The following is a 14,101-nucleotide window of genomic DNA, read 5'->3' on the forward strand; positions in this document are numbered from 1 at the left end:
CAATGAGGCTTGGTGAATAGTTATACTCTAAAAAGTTTTTCTTTTTTTAAGAGAGACGGAAGTGATTTTTAAAATTTTCCGAATTAGATAGACACAATACCTGGATTATAATTTATATCAGTAAAAATCAAATAATTTTATGTAGATACTTTATGGTAAATTTGCCCGTAGTTTTAAGTATTTAAGCACCAAATAAGCAGCTAAACAGAAGTTAACAAGTAAAAAAATGAAAATAATTAAATTGCGGTCAATTGTTTGCTTCAAACAGTACAGGAAAACAAAAAAATATATGTGCACCACTTTCTTGTGCTGTTCTTCGATCAGATAATATCAATAAAATAAGCTAAAAGACAATAGTTGGATAGTGTTCGACAAAGTGTGATTTACACGTTAAAGTTACATTGCTATTTTCATGCCCTCTAATGTTCTCCTCATAATTTGTCTATCAGAACTCAGCTAGAGGGAAAAAAAATAAAATGTTGCATAACCTACACAAAGATTGAATCTAGGAAAGTCTATCTTCCACCAGATAACTCCGTAGCACTTACAATATTGATAGATCCTTCTCCAAAATCTAACCTCCTTTGCATGATGTCATACTGTGTCCGCTTTGAGATCTCAGCATTTTGCCACTCCTGCCACCTCTGACCTAAGGCCTCCCCTTCTAACATCCGTACCACCTCTGACATAGCAGGACGTTCTTCTGGTGCCTGTTGCGTGCAGAGAAGCGCTATTTTTATTATCTTCTCCACCTCTTGGATGTCGTACTCATCTTTCAGGTTTGGATCCACAATGGCATCATATCGTCTTTCATTTAGCAGCTTCTTGACCTGTAAACACATTATTGGCAAGATTTAAATTCCAGTAAACTGTACAGAATTTTTCAGGCTTTTACTGTTTGTTAAACCAGGTACTGCTATATATCAACCGGCCTAATTATTAGTACTTGGTTGGTACAAACACAGCAATTTCACGATTTTAATTCCAAAATATTGAGTCCAATTCTCAAACAAAACACCCAAAACTGAAACTATTTAAACCCCAAGTGTATTAACAGCCCCTAGATACTTCATCTATTATCTTATAATAAAGTGCCAGCTACTCAGCCACACCCTAATGTTCACTTAAAATGGAGGACTTAACCCTAGTTTAGCAATTAATCAACCAATTAAGTAGTAATAATCCTTGTCAAGTACAAAATAAACTGACATGATCAAGCAACAAAACATCATCTTCCTCCTCCAGACGAAAATAACTAATGGCACGCTGTCCCGTGATGAGCTCAAGCAACATAATACCATAGCCAAACACATCCGTCTTTTCTGATGACCTTCCAGTTGACAAGTACTCAGGTGCAATGTGCCCCATTGTGCCTCTTACCTGTTACTAAGATGAAACTATAAGCCTGAGTCTTCTATTGGATGGGGCATCTTTTAAGCTAACTGGAACTTTAAACATAACTCGGGGGAATCCTTGGATACCTACTTTTTTTTTCTGGGTTTCCGCAAATTATGAATAAAATTATATTTGCTAGTAAAACATCCGTCTCTGCTGTGTAAGAAGTGAAGTAAAATTGAAATCACATATTTCTAGACCAGTTTACCCTGCCAAACAGGAGTGGAGTGAGGTGCTCCAATGTGGCCTTTAATTTGCTTCAATAAAGTTAAAGCAGTTCGATAGGTGCCTAAACATTTAGCACCAAATATCTAACTTTCAGACCAGTTTACCCTCACTAATTTACCTTTGTAACATAACACATTCAGGTATTTGGTATCCCAACACCATATTGCCAAACACTAAACACTATATGACCAACTTACACCTTCCTTATCAAGTTCAACTCAACCAAATCATTTTTTACTAGTTCATATAAACATGAAAGCCAACAAAAAAGTTTAATTGGCTTGATTTATGTGACGGGTTTATGCTCCTGAGCAAAATGAGGTTCATTAGGTGGAAGCTGTCAAAATTTGATATCTTCCCCTCTACTGTATGTGTTTGTCAGTAAACTTTTTTTTTTTTTTTTTTTTTTTTTGTGTGTACAGTTCAACATTAAGAAATGTTGGGTATATTTGCAATCTTGGAAAGTTACGAGGCTAATTTTTATTCCATCGATTTAGTCCTTGCGAGTGATTAGACGCCGAGAATTGAAACTAACAAAACCTATTATCAAGTCTTAGAGCAATTGGTCGATTAATATCACCTTGGTGGTGACCGAGGTCTTGTTCACATCGACCAATTTTGCAAGACCAAAATCCCCAACAACTGCCTCGAGATCCGCATTGAGAAGAACATTTGCAGCCTTGACATCTCGATGGATGATCTTTGGATTACAGTGCTCGTGCATGTATTCAATACCACGTGCTGTGCCTAGTGCCACTTGATGACGAGTAGGCCAATCTAGAGTCGTCTCATGTGACTTGAACTCTGCAATATCCAATAATAATGTAACAGATATAACTTTTCTTAGTACACTGAATCAGTTAGTTACCGGTAGCGTACCTCGTAATCTGTATGCAACACTGAGGTTCTCCATAAAGGGATAGACCAAAAGCCTCTCAGTGGAAGTCATACAAAAACCAATCAATTTCAGCAAATTTCTGTGTACTGCTACACTTATCAGGTCAACCTCTCGCAAGAAGGCTTCCTCTCCTCCTGGACCAAAATCAGTCAACCGCTTCACAGCTATTTTTGTGTTGTCAGGAAGAACCCCTTTGTATACTTTTCCAAAGCCTCCCTCGCCTAAAATATTTTTCTCACTGAAGTCGTCAGTTGCAAGCTGAAGCTCACGCCATGCAAACCGCTTCAGCTGCCCAAACCTGACCGTTCGGTCATATTCACCTGTTTAATTACAATTATATTATTTATTTTATAGATAGGGTTAGTGTAGAGTTAAGGTTGGTATCGATGTATTGAAAATCAGAAGAGGGTAAATTCAGATTGCCTCGACCTTCGGAATATCATTTTGACATATCTAATTACTAATATTGCCAACAAAGGACATCAATGAAGTAAGAAATCATGAACTAGACTTTTCATTACGTGCGATCCCATCATTATTATACTAAAGAAATTGATAGTTCATATTGTATCATGCCAGTTATAACAATGATTCTATGCCGGTAAACTCCTCAGCAATGTTTCTAATATGTTACCCTTGTAAGGACAAACTTTAAAAAAAAAAATAACCTTGAACATCATAAAAAGTTTCTCGGACGCGACGATTTCTTCTCCATAGAAGAAATAAAACTACAAATGCTGCAAAACTTACACCTCCAATTACAGCTCCAACTATAGCCCCGATTTTAGATTTGCTAACCCCTCCTGTTAAGGAGAATAAATTAAGTAAAATAGTAAAATTAGCCATTTCTTCAAATAGTATTTCATTTCATAATTTCTACATGTATGGCCAATACTGCTATGCATTGTCTTGTCCCTTTTTGTAACAAAAACAAAAAAACAGGAAACTTTTTTTTTGCTTCGTTTAGTTTCATTACTGAGGCAACCTTAAGCACCAAATTATAACCAAAAAAGAGAAAACTATAACTACTATATCTCTGTACTATTGTACATATTAGAGCAATTATCTAGTTAAAATATTAAATCAATGCTGGTACTTACCATGACCAGATGAACTTGATTCACAAGACTGCGAAAAATTACCACCGCAGTTTAGATTGTTATCTGAAAAACTGCACAAAAAGAAAGAAAAGGAGGAAATGCATTGTTAAATGTTCATGGATCACATGACTTCAATCTCCGATAGAAAAAGCTCACTTGTATTTGGTAACTTCATATAGCTTAGTTGGTACTTCCCCAGTAAGGTTGTTCGATGCTAGATTTCTGTAGATTCAAATTTTGGTAAGAATAGAAAGAAAAACATTATAAGATACATGAATTGATACACATTTATGCTCTTCAATAAATCTGCAAAAGATGGGAAATACACAAAACAACCTGTATGCAAATGAAACATCTTGCATAACCTATAGTGGAAATGTTTATACAGCAAGAAAAGCATTCTTAATTTACCTTGTTATATCTTACTATACAGGCACGTAAAAGATGTTTGATGCTTTAAAGGGTTTAATAATAACTTCTGCTTATTATTAAGAAAACAGTGTAGTTTCTAATAAGAAAACTTACATATCAGTTAGGCTTGAAAGGTCTGAAAAGGAATTAGGGATACTTCCGCTAAGGTTATTTTGGCTCAAATCCCTGCTCGCGTGTTACATCATAAGTTTAAACAGAAGGCATGTTGATAATTTCAATCTCAGTAAGATGATACCAAAATAGCCATTTAACTTACAAGATTTGGAGTTTCAAAAGATCGCCAAGTTTGTCAGGAATCTCTCCTGTTAATCGGTTATCTTTCAGATTTAAGCTTGTCAGATTTGACAGATTTCCAAATTGCGGTGGAATTGATCCATGTATATAGTTATCTTGCAATGACCTTAATAAAGGAATTAAATGAAAATCTATTTGCAGCAGTACCTACAGCTTTATCATATATTTTATTTCCCTAAATGAACTTACAGTTCTTGGAGATACTTGAGCTCTCCAATTCTTGGTGACAAGGTACCATTACATCCAAGAGATGGCAATTGTCTGTAATTTGAGAACCTTAATTAAAAAACCTACCCACATTTTTCAAATAGAAGATATAAAAAAGCTATCCATGACTCCCTTGTTGTCACAGTGCTATTTTGTTTTCTGTCTACTATTAAAGTTCCTGTTCAACTTCTGCTTGCATATTTTTCAGCCTTTTACGTTTGGTTTAACCATTCGGCCTTGTGAATATTAGATACGGCTACCAGGGGCGAAGCTAGACCTTTGAACTATGGGAGTCAAACACACAATGGGAGTTATTCATATAAAATTTTCATGCTAAAAATGGTGGTCAATTTTACAATATCATGATATTTTACTCTAAATTATATAGAAAATCACATATCACTACAAAATATATTTTAAAAGATGGGGCCAATTGACCCCATTCAATATGAATGAATCCGCTATTGACAGCTACCAGCTCTAACCAATACACTAAAAACTACGACTACAGCTTCCTCTTTCTTTTTTCTTTGGCGATAAAAGTTAAAGCCAAAAAATACACTGAAAAATACCAAACTACCATAGCAGAAAGTAGTCATTACTCATTACCAACATGATAACCACAGCCATAGGCCTGGCCTCTCTATAAATAAAATCAGGTTCAAAATCCCGCAAGAGGCATATAATAAAGCAATGAATGCCCAGGCCCTTATTTAAAGAAAAATTATAACCAGATATATATCCCAGCAAAGTGAGAACTATATCATGTCTCTTCCAGACACCCTTCTAAAACATTCATAGCATATCCCTTCAGTCAATGGATTATTAAAGGTACCAAAATATGCCTGATCTTCAATTCATTTGTATAGTGATAGGTAGCAAAGAAGGGAGGGGTACTTCGGTCACCTTTTGAAGTAGAAGGTTTATTTTAATGCCTTTTAGGGCATACTTGATAATGTGAGTACGATCTAGAGTTATAAATGGAATTTCTACTTGATAATGTGAGTACGATCTAGAGTCATACACTGAGACAACGTTATTGCCTTGACATGAGACACCATAGAATTGGCATGCGCTGACTTGATTCGCGCCCCAGTTTGATAGCTGATTTCCAGATGCATTCAGTTGCACCTTCATGTCATACAATGCTTCAACTGCTCCCAGCGAGTATTACATTTTCGAGCATAAGTTTATTGTTAGATGTGAGTTATTGGAGCTACAGAATGTGAGTTATTGGTGCTACAGACAAAAAATGCCGCACTTCTAGTACAGAAGCAAATGATATTTTACCAGGCTGGTTCATTACAAAACCGAGAATGTGTTCCAGTGCTTCTTTTAATTCTGGTTGAAATCCACAATTATGTTGAGAGGATGACAAGGTCAAGGGTATTTGGGTAATCCTCACCAAAGATTTTAGGAAATCTCTAATGGACTTAGCGTAAAATGCAAAATCTGGTACCAAGCTAATTAAGTGCAGCAATAGCCGACAGTGGAATTATCAATTAAAAATGTTCTATGGAAACATTCTTTTCCAGTCCTGACATACTGGTCTTGCCAGTTTGACATTTTTTTTTAACTTAGGCTAGTATGGTACCGGCAGCATAGTGGCCCTGAACCTGGTTGGTATCATATGCAAATCCAAGACTAATGTCATATGGCACAGAGGAAACTTATCTTGGGAAAACACTTACCCTGATAATCAGCAAAACCAAAAATCATTGATGGTGCCCAAATTAGAAGCACAAAAGCAATTATCAGCTTTTTTCGACAGTATTTATCTATCATAGCTGATATGCCAAGAAAGAGATAAATAAGCTTGAAACTGCAAAATTTATCACAAAAAAAGTAAGTTGGAAACCACGAATAACGAGGGAGTTCCGAAGCATCATTTCACGAACCCATTAATTAGTCACTAAACTTCGACCCGATTGCTACTCATCCATCACTTAATTGCCATACTGGTCCCTGAATTTTTAATTCCGTTAAGTCTAACTGTCATTTGTTGTCAGACAACATACATTGGTCTGAGGAACTGTCGTAATTTGTAATTTACAAAGTTTCAAGCAATGAAACTATCTTGTCTTTTTAGTGAAGATTCGGTAACTGAAACCTGAAATCTTCATCAAAATTTCATATCAAGCTTGCAACTTAAAGCAACCACAAGTTATTTGAACCAGGTTAAAGGCTCCCTTTACCAAACACTGAGAACTGGGCGTATAGCTTTGGTGCACTGTTGAGATAAACTAGGAAATTATATATTGCAAGTGTATAATTTGCACAGCTCGTAATTGAATTGAAACAAATAAAAGAAAAAAAAAAAAACAATTCCAACAGAAGAGGAATAAGTTCTCTGGAAGAGAGAAAACACACAACATAGTGAAAACTGAAAACCAACCTTTGAGCTGGTGAACGAAGAAAGATGAAGTTAATTATACATGAAAACGCTTCGATCGTCGCTTCATTTTCGGACAATTCCGGAATCGAAGCGAGCTGGAGCTCTGTTCTTTCTCACTTAACGGAATTTATCATTCTAGAAGGATTCTACAAACGATTCCAGAGGAACAAGGTCCAATGGGAGCGCGGCGGTCCAAATTGACTGCTTAAACTCTTCAACTTTTCCGTCAACGCCAATCAGATAAGAGAATTCACATCCCCTCAGGTTACCTGACTGAGGACAATTACAATCGGACGGTTGTCTTAGCCTGAAACCAATCTCAAAAAAGATCCTACGAACCGGATTGAGTTTGATCCGGATGGAATTAATCTGATCCGTCAGTTTTAATTTGTATGAGTCAGGTACCTTGGAGGATACGGATCCGAAGATAAGATGGTGGGCCAAAAGTGAAGAGCAACCAATCGTCAAACCCGTGTACTGAGACTGCGAATCCTCTGAGATACCTCATATTTTGCGTGACCAACGTGTCCGGTGCCTATTCGGTGTTAGCGCAGGGGCCAGTGTTATTTGTGCTTTGGGATTCGTGCAGAACATATTTAAACGGTTGAGATTTTCCATAAAACACGCAAAATATTAGATATCTCAGGAGATCTGAATTCGTTTACCGGTGGAATTCGGGTAACTCAAGTTTGACCTCAGATCCAAGAGTCCGCATCGTCTGCATTGACTCAAAAGAGCACCTTTTGAGTTAATACATTTGGATCGATCCTAACCGGATCTCATCTGGCTCCTGTCGGATCTAATTTGTATGAATTTTGAAGTTGATTGAACGGTCCAGATGCATTAACTCAAAAGATTATTTTTTATAATGCAGAGGATACGAATTCCAGATCCAAACTTCAGATCTATTTGAAGCCGTACATTTCATTTCGAAACGGATTGATTTGAGATCTGATCGGACGATTCGAATCTAAAATCAAAATTTGAGTTATAACTTGCAATTAATTTTATAATTATTTTTTATTATACGATGTGTATACAGTATATATTATATTTTATTTGTCAATAATCCCTTATCAATAAATTTATATTCCTAAAAACGTTAGCTAATAACAAACAACATGTGTTGCCTGACAGCTGGAAATAATTATCGATGCGCTATTCTTTAATGTGGTTTTGGAATATTGTTAACCACCAACAATTTTATGATGCTGATGTTAGCCTCAAAGAATACCAAGACATCTCATGCATCCAGAAGCCGATGGGTATTCATGGTCAAAGGTATTAATTTAATGCAAATGAATCAATTAGTTGATTTTATTTAGAAAATGGAAGAACCAAATCACTGCAATGAAATCTATCATGCTTGCATTTCGTCACGAACCAAATCATTTGCTTGGAGTAGAACAAGACAGCGCACTTTTCAGCCCGTCTTAGTCTCCACGGACCTTAGTCGTCTGATTAATATCAGACGGTTCACAATATACCCAAGTCATACATCCAGTTGAACAGTTCGAATATATTTCAGCCCGCATAGAAGCCTACGGGCCGCTCGGCCCGGCCCACTTTCTCCTCTTGTCGGCGTTGTCGTGGACACAGTAACCATACATACACTGATCACAACACAACACACTCCCACAGTCACACTTCCATCCTTCCGAACTTGCATTCGCACCTGTTCTCTTCTCTTCCCTTCCAATGGCGATCTCCTCTTCCTTTCCAATCCTTCTCCTCCTCCTCTCCATGTCTCTCCTTCTCTCTCCCATCTCCTCCCAAGCACCATCCACATCTCCCAAACCCTCTCCCAAACCGTCTCCACCAGTTCCTACCCCGATCTCGCAACATCCTGCCATCTCTCCAAGCACCTCTCCACCCCCATTCTTCCCTTCGCCTACAACCTCTCCTCCAGCTCCTCCCAGCTCCGATCTCGCTCCTTCATTCTCTCCCTCCGGAACCCTGGTACCTCCTTCTACCATATCCTCGCCACCTTCGGAGAGCCCCACTCCACCTCCCACTCCCGCCGGAGGAAATGGCGCCGCCATTATGTCCATCTCCGCCGCTGGATGCGCCGCTGCCATTGTGGTCACTGCTATCGCTTTTGGTTTCTAGGAGTTGCTTGGTCGGAGGATGACTGTTGTTTTAACTTGTGTTTTTGCGGTTATGCCCTCTGAAATGCTAGATTTCTATTATATTTGTACCTCTGAGGTCATTGTATGTTATTTGGGGTTTTCAAAGGTCACTTTTGAAAAATGGACCATTTAGATTCGTAGAATGTTTAATTTAGTTTCTCTCTTTTTTTTTTACTTTGTTTTGTTGTCATGTGGCTACTGGTTTCCTCAGTTTCGGTTTCAGGTTCGGTCTGAGTTTAGAACGCTGTAACATTGTTGTGCTGTTTTGTCTGAGTACTTTTTGCATTAATTTATTTACAGTTTTACCCTGAGAACTGAAACGACTTTTTTACTTTATGCTAAGGGTAGTATAGGGAGAAGGACGCGTGTAATTACGCGCGAGGAAACCGGAATTCGCATCCTCTGAGATATCTCAAAATTTGCGTGATTTTTTAGACAATCTCAACCGTTCAAATACTTCTGCACGAATCTCAAAGCTCAAATAATACTGGCCCTGCGCTATCCCCGAATAGGCACCGGACACGTCGGTCACGCAAAATACGAGATATCTCAGAGGACACGCACTCAGGAAACCGCGGGAATGCATGTGCTGGGCACTGTGTACTGTTATTAGTCGGGGGCCGCCTGTTCCTCCTTTTCTCGAACTTCTTTTTCTTTTTACTGGTTTTAGTGGTTACCGTACACTCAGTCACTCATGGTTTCTTTAAGGGAAGGCTCTGGAACTGTAAATCTGTAACTTTTGCATGGTTTCTTTCGGCTCAGTAAGAATGTTACTGAATCAGTAAAATCAGGGTACTCTTATCATTCCTCTTGTTTTCTAATGTTGAAAGCCTTATGGGCTGCTCAAACTCGGGTGTAAGTTAACTGTTTCAATGAAACGGGCTTCGGCCTTTTTAATTAAAAAGGCCTTATGGGCTCACTCACCGGTTCTTAAATTGATAGGTGTGGTTTATAAATGGGCCGTGTCTGAAAGGTTATTCCAATTTGTCTTTGGGGCCAGCATAAATTGTGGTTGTGTTTTTTCTGCTTTGGGTCTTGTAGGCACGAGGAACAACAAGAGAAGAGCTAATGTTCGAGGAAAACAAAAGCCGCAGCGTGTCGCCAGCCGCCAGGCCGTTCGTTAGTTGATACCATAATCACACAAGATTCGCGAATTATCTACAAATTAAATTCGAATGATTCATTTTTTTGATGATGTTGAACCAAACGCTAAATTATTCGGTTAACTTAACTTTGATCGAATTTGCTCTTGACATGCCTCTTGTTCCCACTGTTCCAGTGGTACCAATCCTTGTGGTCCCTTGATGCTATTGACATGATTTTTTATTGGCATGCATTCTGGAATTTGTAATAAATGGGTTATATCCCTCAGTTTTGTTGGTACTCTGTGTTAAGGTTTTTAATTTCAGATGCTTGTAGTAGGGAACTTTACTGGCATGCTCTTTCTGTTTTGCCGGCATGCTTATATTTGTTGGATATGAATATTAGGTTGGGTGTAATTGGATTTTGCCTAGGATCAAGGATGTAAGATTGACATGGCTAAAACCTTAATACTGCTCCTTCTAGAGTTCAGTATTTAGTTCAGGATGCCACCTGTGCTACTGAGGCCTCAGAAAGGCACTGGCTTTATCTTTTTAGTAGCTTTCCATTTTTCATTCTATTTTTTCATTTGGAACATTTGTATTTGACATTTTATATCTCAATGGAAGGGCTCTGTCTATTTTCCAAAAAAAAAAAATGATCGAATTAAATCAGAATAATTCGTGAATTTTACGAATTTTTTCCAAATTTTTTGTGAATTTTTCCCGAATTTTTTCTAAAACATTTTTATTTTTTTATATTTTTTTGCTCTCTTATAGGACTGAGATCTCTAATTCAGATAATTTCTGAATTATACCCGAATTATTTCCGAATCACGAATTATTTAATTCGCCAAGCCGAACCGGACACGAATAATTCATTTATCACTATGGTTGATACTGGATTTGAGGGAACACGTATTCTCTTAGGTGTGTAAGGTGTAACCCACTATTTGTGTCTTGAGATTTGTGCAAAGTTAAAAGAACGATTCGGATCCACTAATTTTAAAAGATTTCCTTTTATTACGGTACTGGGAGATGAATTCGATTGGAGGTAAGAGCATTCAAGTTCACCACAGCATCATGTCAAAAGTATCAAATGTACCATGCGAAACAAAGCAAATGATCTTTCGATAATTTAACAGGAGTAAACATAAGAAATATCAATTGAAGCCTACGAATAGAAAAATCATGTCTTTACAAAGTTAATCCCTTCCATACAATATGATAAGAAACCAAGCCAATAGAGACTATAGAGTGCATGTTCAACATGATAGCAAGTTGCTTCATTCAAATCAAATTCTTCAAAAGTCAAAACAGAATGGTTTCAATTCTTCAGCAAAATGCTTCTAAAATTGAATTCTCCAAAACAGAACCTCAGTCAGATAAGCCGTCATATTCAAAACAGGTCTACTAACACCAAATAATTTATTCATCAACACTAATTTATGTTACTAACACTTGCCACTAGAGACTAGACCAATAAGCAAGTCAAGTCACTGTATGTTGGTGTGAATAAAGATTAACTTTGCTCATCTAGTACCAAATCACCATCAGTCTCTTTTCAAACCTACTCATTTGGCTTCATCGTTAAGCTTCAGTTTCCCTCAATAAGAACAAAAACTTCATACAAGTTTTATATACTTGGATGGTAATTGTTCAGTAACTTTTTATGTATTTTTATATTCATTTTAAGTAATTGATGGTACCTTGCTTGATTTTTCATGTATATGTTTCCTCTACCCATTCAAAATGCCTCCTGAACCAGATACCGATATCTCAACCCATACTTGGATGGTAGTAAAATCTATCGATTCCGACTGACTTTGTCATTTTCTTAATTTTTTTTTTTTTTTTGCTCCTCTCTGAATTTTCGGTTTGTAATTCAGATTAAATTTAGATTTAAAATTAAAATAAATTTCTTGAATTATGATTAAAAGTTAGAATGATAAGTTAGAGCATCATAAATTATAAGTTAGAGTATTAAAATGTAGAAGTTAAAGCGTTATTTTTTTTATCGAGTATTCAATTAGCTTTTTTAAATCCAATTTGCTATTTTTTTGCTCCCCCTCCAACCAAAATTCTGGATCGAGTATGGTTTGATTTGGTTTATTCGAATTTTGGCCATAATACATTAGCTAGAAACTCAAGTTATAAAAGTTGTCCATAACAAGGTTGGCTGATATGTTGAGGATGCCATTTTATACGAACTTTCCGGCCATGATACATTCCGTTTCTGAAAAATTTAGAACTTCAAAGTTGTAATTTTTTTCGTGTACTTTATATGGAATTTTTATTTATGTCAATCGAAGTTAACACCAAAAAGTTATGGTAAAAAAACTGACATGAGCAGAACTGTCGTTGTCGAGCATGCATTCTAACTTCTGAGCGGGGAAATAAATCTACTGCAATCCTCCGTAAGTGAACAGTAATTCTAAAATCCTTGCTTTTCCGAATCTAGCTGTCAAATTTTTTTCAATAATGAATCTCAAAGCAACTCTTTTCAAGAATTTTTCTATACATGCATCTCGAAACATTTTAACAATTGGATTTAGAATAGTAGGGATTTTAGGGTTACTGTTGACTCACTAGGATCACAGCAAATTTGTATCCTCTGAGCGGAGCTGATGTCATCATAGTGTGGCCCCTGAGCAGAGTTGGCACCGTTAACACGAGACGTCTGAGCAGGACTAGCACCATCACGGTGTTGCGCTTGAGTGAGGTTGTAGACTACATGATATAAGCTAGAGCGAAGTAGTGGCCAACATGACGTGCACCAAAGCGAAATGACGACTGACGTAACGTGCACTAGAGCAGGACGAAGGCCGACATGGCTTGCACTAGAGTGGGACAACGACCGACATGATGTGCGCTAGAGCTGTGCGGCATTGCATCATGAACAAGCACCGGAATGGACAAAGAAAGCAAATGAGGGAGGACCATTAAATCTCGCTTAGGTCTAAAATAAAATTTGGAGGATCGTTGATCCAGAACCAGAATCTTTCGTTAAATTTAAATCTCAATCAAACTAAGAATCTGAAGTATGAGTTAATACTGACATATAAATATTAATGCAGTATATAAATATTAATATTCATTGGATCTAACTTTGGAAAAAATATACCAGTAATGGTATTGCCTGGCTTTACTACTGTACAGTAATTTTGATTCCGAATAGAAAATAAAATAAATGACAGTAAATTTAAGTCCAGTTCTCTTGCAAAAGACCCAACATAAATTATGTTCTTCTAGATTCCTTGTACCAGATACAAATTGGCTTAAGACCGCCGACATTCAGGGATCCGTATCCTCCTAGGTACCTGATTCAACACAATTGAAAAAGACGGCGCAGATTTAATTTCATCCGATTCTTGCTCGGAATGACTGAGGGGGCGGTATTATTTGTGCTTTAAGATTTGTGCCAAGATAAAAAGAACAATTTTGGACCATCCGATTCAATTGTATTCGGACCAACCTGAGAGGATGTGAATTGGACATTCAGTCCATCAGCTAGCATCCGGCCGATTAATTTGGAAAAAAAAAATATATTTACTGCAAACATTTTCCTCTAGCATCTGTTAACTTAATTGAGACAAGTATCTTTGAGTAGCAACTACTTATTAGAAAGCGCTATCAAACTAACTTGAAGTATCAACTGCCAACTGGTACAAAACTTCCCTAGTTTTTGGCTACTTAATTAGTAACAGAAGGTAGCTGAGGCCTAATCGCAGTGTTAAAAAAATAAAAACTCTTATGTAATATTGGGATTGTCATCCTTGAACGAAATATTCGACCTTAAATATCAATTATGTAATTGACATTAACATAAGTTGCATAATCGCTGCATCTTTGCAGAAGTTGAACAACTGTTCAGTTAAATGGCAACTGATCCAAACTGTTAACCAAAGCTCTGTTAAAAACTTAAAATGTAAGTATATTATGTA

General features: G+C 37.0%; 1 protein-coding gene across 6 annotated transcripts; it reads right to left on the reverse strand.

Annotated features, from left to right (window-relative positions):
• Positions 1-221: 221 nt before the first annotated feature.
• Positions 222-7,133, reverse strand: LOC144566169 (LRR receptor kinase SERK2-like). 6 transcript variants are annotated; one of them, XM_078316083.1, is made up of 14 exons: positions 6,950-7,133; positions 6,246-6,376; positions 5,579-5,708; positions 4,537-4,608; positions 4,310-4,453; positions 4,147-4,218; positions 3,778-3,843; positions 3,622-3,692; positions 3,190-3,324; positions 2,503-2,841; positions 2,204-2,427; positions 1,210-1,380; positions 489-830; positions 222-343 (listed from the first exon to the last, which is right to left on the reverse strand). In XM_078316083.1, exons 2-13 carry the CDS (start codon positions 6,337-6,339, stop codon positions 516-518), a joined length of 1,833 nt encoding a protein of 610 aa, XP_078172209.1. In that variant the 5' UTR covers positions 6,340-6,376; positions 6,950-7,133; the 3' UTR covers positions 222-343; positions 489-515. The 6 variants fall into 6 exon arrangements, with proteins under 6 accessions (XP_078172209.1, XP_078172207.1, XP_078172206.1 ...); XM_078316081.1 differs by lacking the exon at positions 222-343 and adding an exon at positions 353-442; XM_078316080.1 differs by lacking the exon at positions 222-343 and adding an exon at positions 353-456.
• Positions 7,134-14,101: the final 6,968 nt, after the last annotated feature.

Source organism: Carex rostrata, chromosome 15 (genome assembly GCF_964058835.1).
Source record: "Carex rostrata chromosome 15, lpCarRost1.2, whole genome shotgun sequence".
NCBI classification, from domain to species: domain Eukaryota; kingdom Viridiplantae; phylum Streptophyta; class Magnoliopsida; order Poales; family Cyperaceae; genus Carex; species Carex rostrata.